The 22,164-nt window shown below is 52.3% G+C and overlaps 5 protein-coding genes and 1 pseudogene across 5 annotated transcripts; 2 read left to right on the top strand and 4 right to left on the bottom strand.

The window, feature by feature from the left end:
* Positions 1-1,731: 1,731 nt before the first annotated feature.
* On the top strand, positions 1,732-4,280 carry SAPIO_CDS10690 (uncharacterized protein; the record flags this gene model as incomplete). The annotated part of the gene is made up of 7 exons (XM_016784239.1): positions 1,732-1,767; positions 2,162-2,474; positions 2,671-2,744; positions 2,840-2,924; positions 3,095-3,301; positions 3,403-3,663; positions 3,949-4,280. 7 exons carry the CDS (start codon positions 1,732-1,734, stop codon positions 4,278-4,280), a joined length of 1,308 nt encoding a protein of 435 aa, XP_016638472.1.
* Positions 4,281-5,269: 989 nt separating this feature from the next.
* On the bottom strand, positions 5,270-7,693 carry SAPIO_CDS10689 (annotated as a pseudogene; the record flags this gene model as incomplete).
* Positions 7,694-8,274: 581 nt separating this feature from the next.
* Positions 8,275-9,764, bottom strand: SAPIO_CDS10688 (Uncharacterized protein; the record flags this gene model as incomplete). The annotated part of the gene is made up of 2 exons (XM_016784237.1): positions 8,275-9,353; positions 9,434-9,764. 2 exons carry the CDS (start codon positions 9,762-9,764, stop codon positions 8,275-8,277), a joined length of 1,410 nt encoding a protein of 469 aa, XP_016638471.1.
* Positions 9,765-11,927: 2,163 nt separating this feature from the next.
* Positions 11,928-12,557, top strand: SAPIO_CDS10687 (uncharacterized protein; the record flags this gene model as incomplete). Its single annotated transcript, XM_016784236.1, has 3 exons — positions 11,928-12,081; positions 12,241-12,314; positions 12,402-12,557. The coding sequence occupies 3 exons, from the start codon at positions 11,928-11,930 to the stop codon at positions 12,555-12,557; spliced, it is 384 nt and encodes a 127-aa protein (XP_016638470.1).
* A 331-nt stretch (positions 12,558-12,888) lies between these two features.
* Positions 12,889-15,744, bottom strand: SAPIO_CDS10686 (Pre-mRNA-splicing factor prp1; the record flags this gene model as incomplete). Its single annotated transcript, XM_016784235.1, has 2 exons — positions 12,889-13,035; positions 13,108-15,744. The coding sequence occupies 2 exons, from the start codon at positions 15,742-15,744 to the stop codon at positions 12,889-12,891; spliced, it is 2,784 nt and encodes a 927-aa protein (XP_016638469.1).
* Positions 15,745-17,236: 1,492 nt separating this feature from the next.
* SAPIO_CDS10685 (Phospholipid metabolism enzyme regulator) lies at positions 17,237-20,065 on the bottom strand (the record flags this gene model as incomplete). Its single annotated transcript, XM_016784234.1, has 2 exons — positions 17,237-18,663; positions 18,916-20,065. 2 exons carry the CDS (start codon positions 20,063-20,065, stop codon positions 17,237-17,239), a joined length of 2,577 nt encoding a protein of 858 aa, XP_016638468.1.
* Between the last annotated feature and the right edge of the window lie 2,099 nt (positions 20,066-22,164).

The raw sequence follows: 22,164 nt of genomic DNA, 5'->3' as shown, positions 1-22,164 counted from the left end.
TCTCCATGTGTCCAGGAATTGCCCCCACGGACCATCTCTATCTAAGTGGAGTTACCATTAGCCCTCCACGCGATTGCCAGGCTTATCCTTCCGCCATTCGACGGATACTCTCGCCGGGTTCTGCTCTTTGTGAATCAAGGCGAATCCTGGCGATACACTAGAATGCGGTCCAGGAATCACCGAGATGAAATCGGTGTACTTCGTCGATGAGCTTCCGTCTAAACTGATTGTTCGGCGTCTGAGCCGCTTGCTGTTGGCGGGGCCATCTCGATCAATATTTTACCCCGCTCTCAAGGCACCCTCCTCCTATCCCCTCTTTGCCTGTTTGTATGCTAATGCAGTGACATTGGAACCCCCCGGTTTAGATTTCTGGTCCACGGCTCAGCCGATGTGCGCTAAATCAGGGCATTTATTCGTATCGGGAACTCTTTCCAAAGGCAACATGGAGGCTTTGATACTGACGAGAGATACTTACTCCAACGGGGCGCGAGCTGGCGTTGAAACGAAACTACCAAATTTTTTGCTTCTCGCCTGGCCAGGCGAGGAGACCGGCTCTGAAGCCAGGGTTGTGTGGATGTCTGCCTGATCAGAGAACTGAAGAGCGCTAATTACCTGACCAGACCACCAAATGTTTTTGCAGCCTCAGAGGGGGATGCGACGAGAGAAATTAGAGCAAGCGCAAAGAGGGAATTCAGCATGAAAGGAAACAAACAAGACCTTTGAAGTCCAAGGACAATTGGAACAATGAATACAGTCTTGCGCTTACCGGTATTGCTACGCCAATTGCTAATTGCTATTTCAAGGCGCTGGCTGTTTTAAATGAAGAGTAAGAGCAAGTACTTGCGAAGGTAACCAGATTACACAGGCAAAGAGAAACAATACATCTATCAAATTCATCTTGATGGAGCCATCTTCCTCTCAGCCAGTGACTCAGTCCCATTATTGACTGGAGCCCTCTCAGAAGTTCCTTCCCATTTTTCATTTTTCATTTTGCAATCACCTCCATTGTGCCTGCCTTGGCTGCCGCTGCTGCTGCAAGTATACTGCTCGTTGTACTGCCTGGCTCGGTTTCTTGCCACCTGCCCACCGCAACTGTACAAATCAGCCCCTCCAGCTGTGCTATTGAACTGTGCGCCTGCCAGGCTACCTTCGTACACCTTAGGAGTACCTTAGCTCCAGCTGGAACCAACCCAAGCCATTTCCCCATTTCCCCATTTCCCCATTTCACCATTACACCATTACTTCATATCCCATTCTCCCACACTTCATACTACACACTCTCTCCTAAAATCTAACAAGACTGGATGCAAGTGAGGAAAACCCTTTCCAAAGTTTCCCAGACCTCAGATTTGATGCAAATGAAAGACTATTGTCTTGCTAAAAAAAATCTGTTAGAATAACACTGCCAACCCCAGCTGGATGCTCAAAGACATCTTGGATCCCTCACATTTGATCCTGCCTTTTCCCTCATTCTCTCTCTCCTTGACAGGAGGAAGGTGCAATAGAGGCCCCTCACCCCTCTGCAAAGTAAACTAACCAACATTCCCACCACTGTGCGACTTTGCCTCGGAGCACAGCTACTGAAAATTTTCCTCCAAAGTCACTTCAGCCTTGGGACCTATTGTCGCGCCTCTCTTCCTTCTACCCCTCCTCAACTTTCATACCAGCCCAACCTTTGGACGATAACCTCACAGTGGTAGCCATTGCTGCCATCCTTTAGTCCCGTCCACCATGGGTCAGACCCTTTCCGAGCCTGTTGTCGAGAAGGTATGTTGCTCCCCTATTCGATGCCAATTGGTACCCATGTCATGCTGTGTCCCACCCTCACGAGGACACCTCTCTCCTCCGCTTGATCCATGCCTCAATCCCCCAAGGTGCCATGCTCCCGAGTCCTTTGTTTCGATAGAGCTCTTCGAAGCCGCCTGCTGCGTCGAGATCGCGTTCCCCCGTCTCCCGACGATGGCTTGCCCTTTCTGGGCTTCATCTACCCCTCGCTCGACCCACTCTTACCCCTCCGTCGTTTCTTTACTCCCCCCACTATTGTCGCCGTGACGACGACTACCCTGGTATCAACGTCGCCGGGCTCAAGGACGAAGGCAGAAAAAGACGTAACGCGTTTCATTTGCACATGCTAATCGGTTTCCGTGTCTCGTTCCCCTAGACATCGGCTCGCGGCGAAGATGATCGTCTCCTTTACGGAGTTTCTGCTATGCAAGGATGGCGGATTAGTATGGAGGATGCACACACCACTATTCTCGACCTACTAGCCGGCGCGAAAAGCAATGACGCGAAGGCGCACGCCTCCCGACTTTCGTTCTTTGGGGTATTCGACGGACACGGTGGTGACAAGGTCGCCCTTTTCGCCGGCGAGAACATCCATCGCATCGTGACGAAGCAGGAAGCGTTTAAGTCTCAAAACTACGAGCAAGCGCTGAAGGACGGTTTTCTCGCCACAGACGCCGCGATTCTGAAGGGTACAGCCATCTTTCTCCCTCCCTCTTTCTTTGCTCCTTCTTTGATACCCCCTTTTGCTCGTTGAGTTGTCGGCAGGGCGTGCGCTGCGACTGATGTAAAATATCCCGTCGCCTTGGCGTGCTCGCGAGCTTTGACTTGGACGTTTATTCAAATCCGTGTCTGTTTTTCTCTAACTCTCGAATTCACCATGTACAGACCCGAAGTATGAAGATGAGGTTTCTGGCTGTACGGCGTGCGTGGGCTTAATTACCGACGATAAAGTTTACATTGTTAGTTCACTCCTCGAGAACCCGCTAACCTCGTCCGCAACGGATACCTCCCGTCCCACACCATGTTCGTCCCGACTGATCATTCGATGCGATAGGCCAACGCCGGTGACTCGAGAGGCGTAATTGGCATCAAGGGACGTGCGAAGCCACTCTCTCAGGACCACAAACCCCAACTTGAAAGTACGATCATACTTCTCCAACCCGGCTATATAGCCGCCCTTCTTATCTTGCCTAGACAACCCGCTATGTCACGCTTGCCCCAAGCAGGCCCCCTCCCCCATTCCCTCCTCCTCACGTCTGGAAGTGCTGCGACTTGGTAGCTAACTTGAATGCGCTTCTGTGCCAAACAGCCGAGAAGAATCGTATCACCGCCGCTGGTGGCTTCGTCGATTTCGGCCGAGTCAACGGAAACCTTGCACTATCTCGCGCCATTGGAGATTTCGAGTTCAAGAAGAGCGCTGAGCTCCCACCGGAGGAACAAATTGTCACAGCCTTCCCCGATGTGGACGTTCACGACCTTACCGACGATGATGAATTCCTCGTTCTCGCTTGTGATGGTATGTTGAGAAGAATGCCATATTTGGGAGGGGGTTCCCAAGCCTGCTAGTTACGATTCGATCGAGGACGCAGCCGTACTAATTTCACGTGTGTGCTCCAGGTATTTGGGACTGCCAATCTTCTCAGGCGGTTGTCGAATTCGTCCGCCGTGGCATTGCTGCTAAGCAAGATCTCGACAAGATCTGTGAGAACATGATGGACAACTGCCTCGCTTCGAACTCAGAGACCGGAGGAGTCGGTTGCGATAACATGACCATGATCATTGTTGGGTTCCTCAGGGGCCGCACCAAGGAGGAGTGGTATGAGGAGGTTGCCCGCCGAGTGGCTAACGGAGATGGACCTTGCGCCCCCCCTGAATACGGTATGAATGCCCCCAAGGAGATGGTCGATTGAGTCTTCCCTTATTTTGTTTTTGCTTTCTCCCCCCCCTTTTCCTCCCTATCCCTCTTCTGGTCTATTTTTGTAAACCTATACCCCTGATATTCAATTTGTCCACGTTGAACCTCGCCGTTGCTGTTTGTCTGGGTTTCTTTTCCGGGAGTACTTTATTCTATGTATATCCCTTGCCTTGATATTATACCATGCGTTGGTTCTTACTCAAGAGGAAGAAAACGTGAAGCTAATCGATGTCTTTCCTCCTTCCCAGCTGAATTCCGTGGCCCAGGCGTTCATCACAACTTCGATGATAGTGATAGCGGGTACGATAACACGGACTTGGAGCAACGGACTGCCCGATCTCTGGGTCTAGCTGGCTTCCCAGGTCGCGTAATCTTCCTCGGCGACGGCACCGAAGTTCACCCCAACTCTTCAGACGACTCCGATATGGTTGACCAAATGGAGGAGGACAAAGACTTGGAGAGCCAAGTTACGAAAGGCGAGAAGACAGACGTAGTCACGGGCGGTAGTAAGGAGACGACCGACAGTGAGAAGGCAACCAACGCCGAGAAACCCAAGGCGGACGATGTTAAGAAGGATTGAGGAAGGGACTTCGTCAGAGTTTTTGTGATTTCCCCTTTTATTTTTGTTTTGTTTTCTAACGTATCAAGCAAACTCGTTTCATGGAAAGGTGCTGCGAAGGCATGCGGCGGGTATATGAGAGGTTTTCGCGATTGAAACTATTTCCCCCTTGTTAAACGACATGCGGCCCCCCTATATACATGTGTTTTGTCTGTGTGCTCGCGAGTAGGTGTTTGCACTCAATGTGTGAGAATGTAGGGGAGGTTATGGGATGTTAGCTGGATATATTGGTCATGGTATATTGTTGGTTGCGGGGACTTTGTCTTCTTTTTTTAGTTATATATTTTTTCTTCTTCCATTTGGGTCACCCATCATCCCGTTTTATATGATTTTGGAAGTTGCTTTCAGGTTGGGATGGATTTGCAGGCAAGGTAGGTTCTGGGAAGTCGCCGGGTATGCCTGGATGAAAGGACCCAAAAAAAGTAGGGGAGGGTGGGTCGGCAAACGTTCTCACAGTTTCTGGAGTGGTTTCTCTTCTCGTTATCTTGTTTACCTCGCCGGCTTTGAGGAGAAAGATTATGCTCGAAGTCGCTCGTTGTTTTTGAATGCTAAAGCTCCCTAGGGAGTACGACTTCTGAGCACGCGTCGGGACAGAAACACGAATATCAATGGCTTTTGAGAGCTTTTTTTCCCTCGTACATGACTATATGCCCGTTCTATATAACGCATCCATCTTCGTCCCCCTCAAACATGTAGTAAAAGAACATGAAAAGTACAAAAAAAAGGAAAAGAAAATAGGGGCGAAAAGGGAGATGCAGCAACTCGTAGATGTACACAAAAAACCGCCAACATATTCCCCTTTTCTCTTATAAAAAAATGAAAAGAAGAAGTAAGAACTGAAGGGTATATCGAGTCTACTTTCCTTCTTTTTTTTCTTCTTGGGGAGATTATACTGTACACGGGAGAGAAGGAAACGGCCAAAACAGGGGGGGGGGAGGGGGGAAGGGGACCTAGTCGCCCGTTTCTGACGGCTTTACACTGTCTCCCGACGACTCCGTTTCCGATGGCTTCGCACGGTCTTCTGATGATTCGTCATCTTCCCACTCGTGTTTGATTTCGCTCTGCCACTCTGCCAACCGATCCTTATATCGCGTTACCCAGGTCCTGGGTTTCTTCGGAGTCGGGTTGGTGGACGGCGGTAGGATGAGGCAGTGACTAGGCGAGATTTCGACGTCCGGGAAGTTCTTCGGCTCGTCGAACCACTCGCGGGGGTAATTGTGGAACACGGCGTTGGTTGTCAGCGGGATCGTCATCACCTTCCGCATCCTGTTGTCCTTTCCGCCTTGGATGGGTATCTCGAGGAACCTCTCCTTCTCCGAGTCGGCGATGGAAAGGACGTGCGAACCGGGTCGGTCGGCGTAGTCCCGGCGGAGGGCGAGGAGCTTCTTGTCGAGGATCCAGGCCTTCTCGATCATGACGGAGAGCGGGAGGATGGGGCTGAATCCGTGCCACACCGTTCGGATGAGCTTTGCGATGACGGCACCCTTGTCCTCCTCCTGTTCAGGGAACCTCTCGATTTCCATGGCGAAGGCTGATTCGATCTCTCGCGGCACGTAACCGGGCATGGCGAAGTACCGATATAGCTTCATGACCATGGCCTTTCGGAATTCAGGCGACATGTGGTACCCGGGGTCGTCTAACTGCCTAGACACCTTGAACCTCATGGCGAAGGACGTCGATTCTTCGAGACAGGCGTAGGCCCAGAGGACGGCCATGACGTTTGGAAGCCGGCAGCTCCAGGCTATGGAGAACATCTCACTCACGAAGTGGAATGATCGCTTCTCCCACGGTTGACTCTCGCGTCTTTGCAGGAGGGCGACGGCCCGCGGGAACTGGGAGTTGACACGCAAGCTGTTGAGCAGCGTCGCGTACGTAGTCATCTCGGGCCATCTGTTGTACGCCTTCTCAAAGTGGTCGAGGAGCTCGAAGCACATATCGTACCGCCCAAAGTGGCCACAGACATTAAGCATCCTATTCAGGGCGGTGACCGAGGGCCAGGTAGGGCCGTAGGCTTCATCCATTTCTCGGCAAAAGTCTGTGGCGGATTGGCCGGCCTTCACGGCGCGGTACATGTCGAAGCCGACGAGCTCCCTGACGATGTCGCTTACTGAGTGGGGGTTGCTGAGAAGGCCGATCGAGTCCATTGACCGCACGATTTCTCGCTTCGCTACCTCGTCGGGCACCATCTGGAGGAAATATCTCCACGTCTTATAATTAGGAGCGCAGTTATAGCTGGCCATGAAGTCGAGCATCGTGTTAAAACTCTTAACGTGCCGAGCTTTAGCAGATCCGTAGAGAAACTTGGCGAACACGTCGGTGTCCATGGGCATTGCTTGAATTTGCATCTGCGTAAAAAGGCGGCGGGCGTGCGGCCTGAAAGCGAGGCCTCGTTCCTCTATAGATTCTAGTGCCACCTTGTAGGCCGCCACGGTGATAGCGTGCCGCGCAGATTTATCTCGGAAGGCTTCGTGGATCAAGACCATCAAGACCTCGTCCACCGCTTGAGGGGTGCCGTAGAATTCGATGGCCCGGTGAGGGCGCAGCTTCACCAGGGCTAGGGTACGGATATACTTCATGAAAGAGTGCTGATCCCACGTCTCCGGTTTCGGGATGTCTTCCACGCGATGGTTCCAGATGTAAGGCTTCCTTGAGCTCTTTCTGAGGTGGCGTGGCTGGTCTGTTATTTTGCTGGAGACGCACAACTCTTTCGCTAACTCGGGGTCTTCTCGAAGTAGTGACGCATCGGGGTTCGAGGGATCTGGCGAGAAAACCAAGGCATCACCGCCGCACACCCCCATTATTATGTTGGCGGCGTCGTTGACCACTACGTCGTCGCCTGATAAGAGAAGAGCAGAGCGGCCGTCGCCTTCCATCCCCTTGTATAACTCAATCTCGCAACTGGTGCGGTCATGGATATCCCAGATATTATTATCAACATTCGTAGTGAGGGGTTCAACATATTCGGGAGGTATCACGATCTTGAGCGCATGTTTCTTCCAACCGTGAAGTCTTTTTGGCGTTCGGGTCTCGAGGATGCGTAATGTCTGCCTCCACGAGGGAATCTTAAGGTTTCTAGATTTCAAGTGGTCTTCCTGCATTATTTGTGACACCACACTCCTATGCACTGATGTCTCGCTGCGCGCCTTGGCGTTCGCCGTAGGGTACTGTAGCAAGGGCTGCACCAGTTCTCGGTTCTTCGGTACTCGGAGCGACTTGTTCCGGGTCGGCTCGAGGCTCGGAGGCTTATCCCAAGTGTTCACTGCAGGCACTTGTTGCGGACCCCGCGAATCGTCGGCCAGGGAAGTGAAGTTTCTAAAGGTCCGCCGAACAGCGCAGCGGGAGCATAAGGAGGGCGACACGGCAGACCGCGCCATGGTCCCGAGGGTCCAGACACGGTGCCTCCATTGTGCCTCAATTCCCCGGAGCATGGGCTAGACTCATCGCATGCTTGATCTGCGACGAGTAGGATGTATCGTATGAGGAGGATGTAGAACTAGCGACGGTTGGCAGGATCCACAGTTTCGAGCGATGGTGATGCGGGATGTTGAGTCTGAATGGTATGTATATTCATTCGGTGATGAGGGATTGAGAGAGAAGAGCTTTAGAAACTTTGACGAAAAAAAAGTCGGATAATCGCTCCTATTGGTTCATTGGCCTTGATTCCTTCGAGTTCTCAGAAAACCCCCTGTCGATGGGTCATGACTAATCATGAAGTCGCTTGAAGAGCTGGATCACGTGCCTCCAACAGCTGTCTTTCCAGACGTTCTGAGGTATTAAGTATTCTTACCATTAACAATTAATACCCATGAATGCCACCAGCCAAATCATGGATGCAGAAGTCTTGGATGAGTGTAGTCGTACATGGATATTGCCGTCCCAAGAAACAAGGTTATCGTTCTCCAATGCGTGTATCTCCTGTGCCAATTGCGGTCGTCACTGGAAAACTCCAGCCATTCTACGGAGGGATATCTTCATCTCCGTCCTTGGCCTTTACCCCATCACCCTTTTGCGGTCCCGCTGGGCCGCTCTGGTCAACGCCTCTCCATGCCTTTCCCCATCCCATTTCTTCCTGAACGCCATGAGCCGATTTCCCGCTTTCCACCATGCCCTTGATATCACTCCAATATGCTAGTTTCCTTACCTCCTCGTCCGCGTGCTGGATGGCAACTTCGAGGTTGGCCTTCCGCTCCTCTAGGCTAGGGGACTTGTCCTTTTTGAGGTCCGCGACAGTCTTATCCAAAGCTTGGGAAAGATTGGATAGCAAAATCTTCCGAGATGCCTGAAACACAAAATTGATCATAACTTCATGCATTTCGTGCCCGAGGTTCTGGAGATCGGGCCCGGCATGCTCGAGGTAATTGCTCACAGCCTCCAGTTTCTCGCGGTCGATCCTCGCCTTGCGCAGCACGTGGAGAAGCGTCTCGACATCCTCGATTTGATGAGCATTGACGTCGAATGCGGACTCGGCTTCCGAGTGGTAGCTGGCAAAACTCGCCCTGCTTCCCCCGCCAACGCTGCTTCCGCGGCTCCGCGTGCGGGAGTGGGTCTGGCTCTCTCGAGACCGGACGGTGAAGTAGTCTGTATTTAGTAGGTGAGGGTCCGTAGTAGTCGTAGCGAGTAACTCAAGATCCTTCTTGACTCGTTTCCGAATCCATGCGCGCCTCCTCACGAAGGAATTCCACCACCGAGGACGGTGCCAAGAGAACTTCTTCGAGAACATGAACGAGTACTCCCACCCGCCTTCGTCAACCTTGTCATGAAAGTGGATGCGCCATTCTGGCCACGCCCATTCCCATGTTGGATCTGGAACCTGGGTGGTTTGCGTATCCGTGGGACTGGTTTTGTGAAAAGCATTGGTCCACGGAGGCGGGTCCAAGCTCCCCAGTGCTTTCGAGGAGAACAACGGAATTCCACAAAGGAACCCACCGCGCTCGTTCTCGTACAGGACGTCAATGACAGCCTCCCGGTCTTTTGTTGAAGTTTTGGACAAAGTATTCCTACTAGATACGGTTTGTACGACGTTGGGGGTGGCGTCTAGAATAATCGGCACATTCAGACGTTGATCTCCTCAGAGATGTGTGAGACGATTATTAAATAGTTTTTTTGTAACTTACCCTCGATCTCTATGGATGGCCCCCTGCCTGGCTGCTCTTCGGGTTCCAACTCCGAGCTCTGTGCCTCCGCGCTAGCATTGAGGGCCTCGCTAACCCTCTCTATCGGCAATAGCTTGCCGGATGGGACAGATAGGCTTGATGACGCATGACTTCCAGTCCGGGCAGTCGAGGGTCCTCCCACATCTGGGCTGGCAACCTCTGGAGGGCTCTCTCTGGAGGTGGCAGCAGCAAGGCTGTCGCGTGCGTCGTCGTCGTCAATAAGACCGATCTCATGATCGTAGTCGCTCTCTTTCAAGCCAGGGGCTCGACGCGAGGAACGTATTCTGGGCATTTCTGCTATTGGAAACAATTCGACATGGCGAAGAGCAGGGGTTAAAGGATGGAATGCGAGGCGAATCAACAGTAAAGAAAGACCGACGGGACGAGGTTTTGAGGTTGCCGGGCTAGAGTTCGCATCAATTTACGAAGTAGGACAATCTTCAATGAGCCAGGCTGGGCCGTGCACCAGAAGATACGACGTAAAGAGCAATTCGGAAGCTAAAGAGAGCAAGAAGAAGTTGAGAGCAATTAACTGTAGCAATAACTTTCTGGGATTTGCAGTAATGTGTAGGTTTCAGGCTGGGATAGTGTGACTTTTATATCTATAACTTTCTGGGATTTGCAGTAATGTGTAGGTTTCAGGCTGGGATAGTGTGACTTTTATATCTATAGGGCTGCTGGAGGTTACATAGGTGGAGGAAACAGGGAATTCGTTACAGGGATTATACAAAGGTAGATCGTGATCGATTTGATCTTGGGGAAAGGACCGAGGCAGGCTAAAAAGAGCTCAAGCTGTGCTGCTGTAGTACCTGTGTATTCGAGTAAATATTGATCAATCATGTTTATACTTATACTGAGGTAGTTTAGGTGACGTTACTTGCGCGTGCATTGACGCACTGTGTGATCACTATCGACGCATTATTGACGAAGGTTCCTTGGCCATTGAATCGAATCTCGCCAGCTTTGTCGAATTGTCCTGCTGTGCTAGCAATCCCAATAGTCAGATTTGATGAATTTGATGTATTTGCCGCTCGTCTAGCTAAACTTAGGGGTATATTATTCCAACAGGTTGTTGTGGGATATTACGAAGTACTGTGCACGCCAATCTAAAAACCCGAACGCTCAAGTAGTACGAATCGAGTGGGCCTCTTCTGAAATTCGGTGGTTCGGTGGCCAGAAACTCTTGTCTACTGATCTTGGCTTGCCACCTGCGAATCAATTCTAAACGTTTACTTTTATTGAAGGTTGAGGTTTCCAATATTAATCGACGCTATCCCACAAGCCTTAAAGAGACGTCTTGTTTCCAACACCGCCGGAGTTGTTAGCCCAGGTTGCGATGGCAGGCCGTCTCTTAGAAGCCTGTCGGTGAAAGCCGAGCTCAGAAGGCACACAGAGATCTCGAATCAGAAAGGTTTAATGTAACATCAATGTTCAATATCGTCGATCGCAGTATGTTCAAGTTTTAAGAGGTCTCCTCTCGAAGTCTAGCTCGGCCTCGAAAGAACTGTAAAGGAACTGCTGTATTTAGAGGGGCAACTTTTCTTCTCAGGTACTTGAGCGTTACTCTTGGTTGTTGACCGCTGACCGTGAGCTCGGGGGGTGATGTCATTGGTGGGGCATCCTCTCCGTCTACGAAGCGGATGGCGAACGGACTCCGCATGTCTCTATCAACCAGCACTCGCACTCAGGACCAGGAAGCCATGACAGTTTGAAATATCGATTTATCAATCGATGGTACTCACGTGTACTCCGTAGTCGCTGGGAAGTCCCAGGCCATGATACTCAGTAATAAAGGCATAAAGGTACATTTCCAGATGAGTGAAGAGACCTGAGCAGAGCAGTGGTCGGGAAGGACTGCCTGACTGCTTGCGCAGCGAGACACTCCTTTCCTCGCAACCACTTCGTAATACATCACTTGTATCCCCCCAACAGGAGGACCCTTGGCCCTGCTGCAAACTGCAACTGTGTGTTCTGCTCTGCTTTGCTCTTTCTGCTTTGCTCTTTCCCCTCGCATACATCATGCCCAAACTTTACGTCATGTCTCGAAATGTTCCCCCGCAACCGACATCAACCGCGTCCAGCATGAGGAAGGAGCAAGCCAGCTTTGCGCCTATTGGTGATATTGGTGACATCAGATGATACCGGGCGAGCATCAGCCAACTGGTATCGAGGAAGTCGAGACCGCACATCATCGACAAGCATCACCCGTTCCCTGCAGCTGAGAGGAGGGTACGAAGTACTCAATACAGTTCCGATCTTCCTCCCCCTCTCGAGATTCCCATATATTGTGTCGCCTATATATAACGAGATTTCCCCTCCTTTCATTTGCGAATCCCATCGTAGGGGCGACACGAGTAATTCGATTCATCGTCACGTATTTGAATTGGGAAAAAGCCATCTCACGCGAAACCTTTCCAAGCTCTATCCAGTGCCAGCCGACTAATATCTAGCAACAATGTCGCAACCGCGGTCGAAGCTCCCCACTTATCTCGGCCTGGCCGCCGCTGGTGGCATCGGCTACTACCTCTACACGGCCGGAGGCAGCCCCAAGGCCGCGGCGGATGAAGCCAAGCGTTCGTCAACCCTCTCCCCCCATCCTGACTTCACGGGTTAGCTACCGTCGTGGAATTGATTCCGAGGAGATAAAAACAGTGGAAAGGCAATAGTGGAAGAAAACCAACTAAAATTGAATAAATCCCTCTGAGGGGAGACGTATTTAACGGAGATAGGGCGTTGCAGCGGCTGGACTAACATGATTCTTTATGTAGACGATGCAACCAAGGCCTTTCCCACCTCGGACAAGAAGTCGGCTGCCGGTGTCGGCAGCAAGATTGACAATGCTGTATGAGCTATTCCGTCCTCCTCGCGTTCAAACCAGAACCGAATTTCCTGCTCATCGTGTCGCTCACTAACAACTCTCAATGCGCAGGTGCAAGAGGCAGAAAAGTCGTTGCACAACGCCAAGACCAGCGTCGAGTCGTATGCAAAAGAGACGAAGGACGAAATCACTCGCGGTTTCGACAAGGCAGACAAGAAGATTGAGGAGGGTGCCGCCAAGGCGAAGGGCTGGTTCAGTTCTAAATAAGTTTTCCTGCGGCAGATCCAAGGAAACATAAATCAAACCATACCAAAGAAATACCCACTCATTATTTGGAGTTCTGTAGCAAGAATCAATTTGTAGTCCCTGGTGTCATGGAATGAATTCATGGGGAGGCACATATGTGGATAGGAAGCACGAGTAATTGTACCAGCCTCTCGATCCGATTCGACAGCTTCCTCTTTGAGCTGCTGCTCCTGCTGGCGTGTCCATTATCGTCTATAAAATCCAATCTTCTATCGTATCAAAGAACTCCCTTGATTCGCTAATCGCTGTGCACTCTATTTTTGGTTCCTTCGTCTAAGGCTCTGCATCCTCTCTACCTATCGAGAGCGGCTGCCACCAACTTGAGGATCTCTTCGATTCCTTTCCTGGCGTTCTTAGGATCCTTCGCTATCCTCTGCCAATATTCGCCATGCCGTGGCTCGTTCATGATACATTTGGAAATAACTTCGCCTCGCTTCTCCTGTCCAGTCATAAACACGTTAGTAAAAGAAGACCTAAGAAGAGTGAGCGGGGATTTAAAGAATCGACCTACCTCAGTACCATGCTGCAGCAAGAACTTGTAATACCAAGCCCACGTATCCCCGTTATCGCTATCCAGCACCAGCGCCTTCTCGAACCAGCTCTGCGCCTTATCGAGCTTCCTCTCCGTCCAGAAGATCCGCGCCACGGCGACGAAAAGCAGCGGATCTGTGTCCACCTTCTTGATCGCCTCGAGACTACGAGGCCGCCTCTGCGTGCGCGGTTCGAGGAACCAAATCTGCTCGCTCCAGAGCAATCCGCTTCGGGGCACCTCCTGCATGGCCTTGGCCATGACGTTGCGCGCCTGGTTTGCGTTGCCGGCGCGGCGTTCCACGCGCACCGATTCGCACCAGAGCTCGGGGGATTTGGGCACGGCGAGGCGCGCCCGGTCGAGCACGCTGCGGGCCTTGGTCACCGAACCGGCGTTCTCCTCGAGGCGGGAGTAGAGGAGCCACAGGGGTACGGATGTGGGCACGGCCTTGACGCCTGTGGCGTACGCCTCTCTCGCCTGCGGCACCATGCCCATGTCTTCGTAGATCTGGCCCTTGAGCATCCAGAGCTTCGCGGCGCCGGGGAAGTATTGCAGGGCTTTGAGCACGAGGTTGAGTGCGGCTTCCTGGTTTCCGAGCACGCGCTCGAACACCACGCTCTTCATCCACACGCGATCCGTGGGTGCCTGCTCTCTGGCCTGCTCCAAAAGCTCCCGCGCCTCCTCGACTTGGTTGTTTTCGGCTTCGAGCTTGACGGCGGCGAGCCAGATATCTTCGTTGTTGGGGTTCTGCTTGAAAGCGCGGCCGAGTACCTGCCTGGCGTTGTCGATCTCGCCGGCCTGCCACTTCTCCTTGGCTAGCATCATCCATAGCACTTCGCTCTTGGGACAGGCTTCCACGGCCTTTTCGAGCACATCCCACAGCGATTGTTTCGTGCCGTGATGCCGCTCGAGGTCGGCAGCCTCCATCCACAGCGTCCTACTGTTGACGAATACCCGCAGCGCATAGGAGTAGATGGCGCGCGCCGTTTCGTACATGCCACGCGCAATGCTCGACTTGGCATCCTTCATCCAGGTATCTTTCCTGTCGTCATCCTCGTCCAGACCCCAACCAAGGGTTTCGCGAATGATGTTGCCGCAGGTGATGATAGCCCCTTCCTCCTCGCACTTCTCGGCCTCGGCGATCCACTCTTCGCGCTTCGGCATTGCCGACTCCTTGGCGAGGACCTGGACGGCGCGCTTCATGACGTTGACCTTGGTTCCCTCGCCGAGCTGCTCCTGAAGACGGGCGGCAGCAATCCAAATTTCGTGGGATGTCGGGATGGCTTTCCGGGCTCTGTTTAGCACCTTCTGAGCATTCTCCGGCGTTTCGAGTCGCGCGAGTGCAAGCCACAGGTCGACGGAGAGGGGAATGAGCTCTGTTGCCTTGGCTAGGAGAATCTTGGCGTTGTCGATGTCCTCCTCGAGGTTGACGGCCTCCTTCCATAACACTTCGGAGTCCGGGAGATGGTCGAGAGCCTGGCGGATGACCCTCTTCTTCGCACTGGGGATGTTCTCGAGCTTCATCGCCTCGACCCAGAGACGCACCGACCTGCTATTATGCTTGATGGCCTCGGCGGCGATAATCTTGGCATTCTGCCCTTCGTTGAGTCGGATGTTCTCCAGCCATACGTCCTCGCTCTTGGGCCGGTTCTTGCAGCCCTCAGCGATAACTTTTCGCGCCGTCACGATCTTGCCGGCCAGCTCTTCCAGACGCGCAGCCGCGATCCACCCTAGCGGATTATTCGGATTCGTCTTGATGACAGACTGCAGAAGCTCGCGAACTCGGTTGATATCGCCGACCTGCGCCTGCGCCTCCGTGAGGGCCCGCCTATTCAAGCTCGTGATATAACCCTGGGGATCGATACTCGTCGCCGTCCCCACAGTCGACTCGACTCCGTTCCCGCCCTGCGAGGCCTGGTCCAGCCTCACCTTGAGCACCTTGTCCCTGGCCGCACCAATCTTAGCGAAGTTCGTCATCGTCCCATCCGCCGCGTCCGCGCTCGACACCGTACCATCATCCGCCACCGTCGTCGTCATCTGCGTCGAGTCGCTCGCCGCAGCGATAACGCTATCCGGCACGGCATAAAACCTCTGCCTGAGCGCCTGCTTCGCCCGTCTATTCTTCCCCGTCAGGTCCCCGACCTCGGGTAGGTTCGCCCACTCCTCGTCCGACACCGTGCCCAGCGCGCGCTTCAGGTCGGCGAACTGCGCCTGGATCTTGGGGTTCTTCCTCTCGTATTCCTCCAGCTCGGCCTTCTCGCGCGCCTCCCGCTGCGCCTTTCGCCTCTTGGCCATCTTCTCGTCTACCCACTGCCATATCTGGTCCGCCTCCTCATCGTCCTTGTCGTAGATGCCTCCCGCGAAGAGCCCCACCTCGTTATCCGGGTCTTGGTACCGCTCGCTGTCGTCGCCGCCTTCGTCGCCGCCCTTCTTGCCCTCGCCGCCGATGCCTAGCGCCGCAGCACGCTTTGCGACGATCTCTTTGATCTGGTCTTCGCTGGGTCCTTCCCGCGCCGGTCCGAGGTCCGATCGTGTCGTGAAACCGGTGGCGCCGCGACCGAGACCGGCTACGTAGTTCTCCGGCGCTGGCTGGTTGAGGAAATCTCGTCGACTCGCCATCTTTGGAGCTTGGAGGCGTGCGGCCCCACGCTAGCGGGTCGCTCGATGGGGTTTTGTCGCGTGGGAAATTGATTCAAGGTAGGAATTACGGTCCTTGGTAGTGTTACCTATCCAGGTATAAGATCACGATATTATTTTTCTATGAGAAGTTGGATTTTGCCCCGTCTCAGTGGAGTGGTGGGTTTGAATCGAGGTTAGCAAGGTTGGCAAGGCTGACATTGAATAAATATTTAGAATATCACTTTGGCGTACGAAGTACACAATTGCGTATTTCTAAACAAATTCAACGCCACCGTTTCGCAAGGAAATGACAGTTGTCAACAGCTGGCCAGTGATAAACAGGTCTACTCCATATCTCTCCTCATCCACTCAAGCGAAGCATGATGAGGGCTACGAGGAACAGTTTAATACAACCATCTTCCGGTATTCATTCCGTTCTCATTCTGATTCTCGCTTTCTCTATACCTCAAGCGATAGTTATATACGCTCCACCACCCTCGCTAGCGTCCTGGTTCCTTCATACCCTCTCGTCCACCGTCCAAATCCACCTTTCCTTCGTCCGCCTTTCTCTCTTTTCATGCCATCTGCCTCCGTTCCGTGAGACACAATGCTACGCAACGGAGTCCATCATTGTTTGCTTTTTCCTTCTCCCCCTTCACCCGGGATTAGCTTTGGGACTATTTCCCTGCTGGCGTCCAGTTTCGTTACAAGTACAGCAAGTGGTGCCACTTTTCCGTATCCATCTAATAACTGTATAGAGCAAGAGCATAAAAAACAATCACAAAAGGCAACGAAAAGAGACCAAAGGAAGACAAAAGAAAGGGACAGTATGAGATCGAAGCCGGGTTCCCAAACTTTCCCTCGAGATACATAGGCCATTTTCGTGTGTATGTCGTCAAAGGGATCCAAATCCAACGACAGGGGTGAAAAGTAACCACGATTGAGGCTTTTGGGAAGGTTTCAACTCATCCTGTACAAGGATGCTGTCGAGCTGACTAGAGTTAATGAAGAAGAACGAAGGTAATGATAGGGTGGTGGTAAGAATATAAGTAAGTGGAAATAATGAAGGGAATTAAAAGGGAAAAGGAAAAAAAAAAAAAAAAAATCGTATCTTCCGCCTGTTCTGAAACCTGCTCCAAGTTTGAAGAGAGCCATATATGAATAAAGGGGTATTGTGCGTGTAATCTTCCTTAAAAGAATAAAAATAAAGCCAATTGTATGTCCATCGAGCCGTGATGGTTTTTTTTTTTTTGGTTTTCCCTTTGGGTCGTCGACGGCGACATCTTTCTCAACCTAACGCCAGCTTAAAATAAAAAAGTGCTCCCTACCCTGGTATGCCATGCTATGCTCGCTCGATACACAGGAATGAAATTCGTTAAAAACATAGGAAATAGAAAAGGAAAAAAAGATTAAAACGAGGAAAGCGTGTTAGAAAGGAGGTCGAGACTGCGATGCGGTCCATGGGTGTTGGCCGACCCGCGTGAAAATGAAGCTATTCGGGACCGCCATCAATTGCGACGGGGTGGATATCAATCCGGGTCGAATTGGGCTTCAAAGAGGGGTCATTCGCCGAATTCGGTTTGACAGTTGTCCGACCCGAGATGGACGCGGTTCTCGTCTTCTGGCTTAGTGGAAGGTTATATTTGACAATGCCTTTGATAACGAGGTCGAACTCATCCTGGAGAATGCGACCCCAGCGCTCAGAACCCCCAGCCGTCTGGTTGCCAGGTAAATGCAATCTCATTGCGCCCGTCGAAGAAGACATGCCCTTATGGAAGAACGAGCCCTCGAAGCTTAGGGGACTATCAAACTCGGTGATCGTTCCCAAGCGCATGTTCGGTGCAGCGTCATCATCAGGCATGTCCGTCGGAGGGTCGTCGGAAATATGCACTCCTTTATCTCCCTTGCTGCCGCCACCGCGCCGTCCGCCGTCTGGTGGGCCTTGAGGATGCTTCCACCATTCCGAATCCGAACCAGCATGGATAGACTTAGCAAAGATCTCCAGATTTGCATTGTCAATTGTCACCACCACAATATTCGGGTTGTGAGCCTTAACTGTCAAATCAAACATGAGCTCGGGTTCACTAGCGATGACATTATGAATGCCAGTGAGCTCAATGTTCGTTAGCGGTTGGGACGTGGCGAACATGAAGCTGATCGCGCCAGTAACGACGAGAAGCACCATCATAGTGACAACGAGACACGCGGCAAGGCGGTTGAGGTATGATGGAGGGGAGTGGTACGATTGGGATTCGAGTTGGCGTTGAGAGATGGGTCCTCGTCTCCCTCTCGTAGACCTATACGATCGGGAAGAGGAGAAAATCAAAGGCGTTCGCTCATCATCGGGGCCAGTCGTATCGTCCAAGTCGTAGTTGTTTGATACATACGGTGGCGCTCTCTTGCCGTTTGTGCCGCTGCGGACGTAGTTCCTCGGGCTAGGTGGTGCCGATGACTGCTTGGAGGGCGTGCGCGAGAACTTTGTTCGCTGGGCAGCAGGGAACGGCGACTCGTTATCGAATAATGAAGGGTGGCCACTGCGACCCCATCGGCCGATGTGATGGTGATGGCGAGCTGTGCCTCTGCCGGAGCCGGCGCTGCTACGACCGACGCCCTTGTTATCATCTTCACCTTGAGCAAGGCTATCCGCGGTGCTGCTATTTATGGTGCTCGCAAACTTCATGTTCTTCCTGACGCTAACAGGAGGGCCGGCGCTTTCCATAACACTGTGAATAGACCTCATGGCCGCAGCACGCTCCGCCTGGCTCATCATCGAAGTCGCACTAGGCGTCCGAGAATGGAAGCGCCTCCGGTCATCTGGGGGGTTAGAGTCATAAACAAAGGTTTCCTCGGAATCGGAATCGTCCGCCTCGTCGACGGCACTGGCGACCTTAGCCTCGAATATCTCGGCCTTGGACGATGCTATTCGGGGGCTAGTTAGTAAATAGCTCATTGATAGGATGGAGGAGAAGGTTGGAGTTCGAGCAGTCACTGGACTCGGTAGACTATAGTGCATCATCTTTGTGTTTCGGCGGTTCCGCTGGGGTCTTGAAGGTGACGGGGATTTCTCCGTCATGGGGGACACTGATCCCGTTGACCTCTCTTGACGAGACCAGGGTGTACTGAGGTTTTGCAGGTAAGTAGCAGGGTTGAATAATGAAAGTAATTTCTCACCAGCACCGGCGGGCTGTTTCCTACTGCCCTTCTTCTTTTCCTTCTTCGGTTTGATAGTTTCCGCGCTCGGCCGCGTCCTCAGAGTGCCGTTACCTCCTTGTGGCCCGGCAGGGGCAAGGGCGACGTTGGGGACGGATATCACAGTTTCTGTTTCCACCGTCATGTTCTGAGTAGAACCCTCGGGCTTGGTCTTGCCGGCTTTCGTCGACATGGAGCTCGATTGCCTCGACATCATGGGGGGCGCGGTAATGCCTCCAGCTGTTCTTCGACCTTCGACTTTTACGCTACCACTCTCGCTTCCACTTTCTGCAGTATACAACAAAGGTCTTGCGCGCAGCGTCTTAGATTCTGTCGTGTAACCGCCCTCGGTCTGGGTTACAAGCTCAGAGGCGAGCTTTTCTTTTACTTGCTCCATGGCGGCGTCGGTAATGTGCTTGGGCGAGTTGGGAAGGCTCACTTCCTGTACCGTCTCGAGAGTGGAGCCGTGGGCGGGGGTTCGAAGACCCGACTGGAGTTGAATATCCTCAGTCTCGCTCTCTGACATCTGCGCCTGATCAGTAGAGGGTGGTGGCAACGTAGCAGTTGGCCCTCGCGGCAAGATTACAGAAGGCGTCTCGTTGGCGCGTATCGATTGTGCTATTGATGCTCTGTTTAGCTGTGGCGGGGGCGAGCGTAGACGAGGGGATATTGGCCATCGAGGACTGTTGCTTCGGGTCTGGTCTGATGTGGCAGGCTTCTGGGGCGTCGGGCCTCGCACATTTGGCTCCTGGGAGGCAGGAGGGAGAGCTGGTGTGTTGGCAGCGGTTAGGGTTCTAGAGTTGCCGTGGCCTTGCGGGAGGCCGGATCGAGCTACGCGGGTAGGGCTGGTATCAACGACACTGTTTTTCCGCGACCGACTGTGCGGGAAGGAAGGCTGGGTCGTGGTCGACTGGCGGTAAAGCCGGATTGGGGAAGGGTCTCTGGACCCTAGGGGAGACGGAGCGACTGAGTTGTTCGTTGATGATTGCTTGGATTGATTCATCTGCTCCGAGAGAGAGGTGGAGGATGAGACAGACACAGGTTGAGGAGAGGGTAGTTGGCTTCGGGAACCGGTAGATGAGTGGCTAGGCTCTGTCGATGTGCCGCCCGGTCTATTTGCTGATTTATCCATGATTGCGGGAGAGTCGCATGTGGTGGATCAGGAATAACAACGTTCTTCGGATGTCATGCCAATAACCGGCCGGGTACTGGAAACACGGATCAACGTACGGCAGCGGGGGAGCAGTAAATCATGTTGTTCAGATGAAAACGGACGACACGAGGCGATTTGCGATGCGCGAATAATCCTGTTGGTCGATTGGGTTACTGATTGGGCTCAGCCCAGGGACCTGGACGAAAGACGATGGCAGTCGCGTGTTGAAAGATCAGTGGTCCACGACGGTTGTGGATTCGCAGGCTTTCAATGCAGGTTCCGATGGTCGTCTGTTTTAGGAAGCGGGTAGCGTTTAAGCGGGATGCATATAAAAGTTATGGACTTGCCAAAGGAAAGAGCTCAATGAGAAAGGAAAAAAGTGACAGTCGTATAAAACCAGACCTACCGAGGCATATGGGGGGAGGGATGTGGAAAAAGGAGAGTCGACGAAGAAGGGATTCGGATTTTGTCTGGTCAGCGGGTTGTGCTTGATGTGGGATTGGGCCTGGTCTTGGTGTATGTATGACGAGCGGAGGTGATGAGATAATTGCAGGCCGTGCGATCCAAAGCCCATTCAAATTCCAGGAGAACGTTTTTTTTTTTTTTTTTTTTTCCTTTTTTTTTTTTTTTTTTTTTTTCCTTTCTTTTTTTTCCACCTTCTCCCTGCGCCCTATAGAATTTGGTTCGAAGACTGCAAGCTTCGTGCGAGGTACTTCGTACACCCGCTGAGGGAGGTGCGATCAATTTGGGACCCCAGTGCTCATGACGGTGGAAGGTGGAATCCACAGTACTCGCATTAATGGTGAAGGTAGATTTGTCGGCAGTCCTTTGTGCGAAGCATGACTGTGAAACTCCGTTCTAGCTTGGCGTGGAAAACGGTACTTTGCGGTTCCACTCTCGAAGAGCCATTCATTTGTTTGACCCGTCGCCACTACATGTGTATCAAGGTACTTCATTTTTCTACGAGATTTCAATATTACGGCAGAGTACCGAAGCATTGAGATACAAGCCCCAAGTCCCAGAGGCCCGAAGTACTTCGTAGGAAGTACATACACTCCTCCCGTATCACCAACGGTGATCAGCTGGGACCGGAATCCCCCTCGACACACGGATGATGAAGGTCACTTTCCGGTCCGGCCCAGGTGGGTGTGGAGTCTGGTCCAAAAAGAAAGGGTGAACAGGCAAGCGTGACCGAGTGTGGGCGTTTTGCAATCAACAGGGCAGACGTGGCAGGAGTGTTTTGGTCGATCAATCCCAGTCCATGTTGCAGCAATCTTCCGTTACAACAGACCGAAGGGCAGACGGGTTGCAGTCGGGTGTGTTGGACAGCAGAAACATAGTGAGGTTGAAGACCCCCTTATACTTCGTAGTGTACTTCGTACCTTTGTATTGCCATTCCTTCTGACTTGTCCTTCGTAGTGACGGTTGTTTCGTGTACATTGTGTACTTGTTGTCTTGGGGGGCTCGGCACAACTCCGTACCCCTTCACAGCCAGGTGTTCCGTAGTCTCAAGGTAATGTATAAAGTACTAGTACTATTTAGGGGAGACTAGACAAGGGAGAAAAGTGATATTTAACAGCAAACCGTTTCATTAACGATGTATCTAGTACAAGTTGCAGAGTTGGCGTAGATTAGTGTGATGAGAACATCACCCAACCAGCTCATACATGTACCTTTTCTCCACCCCTCCTTCCGGCTGTGCCTGACTTTTGGGGGGATTCTGAATGCTATGAGAGAAGAGAACACCAGGCAGGTTAATCCGTGGATGGAGGATTGCCGGTTATCCTTCACAGGAAGTAATCAACTCTCTTCCTGTTCCTCAGATTTTCCACAGCAGTTCATGCTTGCCCCAGTTGGCTTTCCTCTTTGTCCATTGTTCTGCGCCTTGTGCTTTGGAACTCCCCCATCCTTCTAACCCCCACATCCAGTCGTCTCCGCCTCTCTGCTTTTTTTTTTTTTTTTTTCAGTCTTCGCCCCAACTAACAGAAACCTCCTCGGCTCAGCGCAGCACAAGTGGCGACTAAGCCATCAATGTTGATAATGGGCTCCGCAACAGTAGAAACCAGCTCAGTAAGTAG

The sequence above is a fragment of the Scedosporium apiospermum genome (genome assembly GCF_000732125.1).
Source record: "Scedosporium apiospermum strain IHEM 14462 chromosome Unknown SEQ_SAPIO_0176, whole genome shotgun sequence".
NCBI classification, from domain to species: Eukaryota; Fungi; Ascomycota; class Sordariomycetes; order Microascales; family Microascaceae; genus Scedosporium; species Scedosporium apiospermum.
The sequence above is the reverse complement of the archived record's forward strand: the minus strand, read 5'-3'. Positions and strand labels throughout refer to the sequence as shown.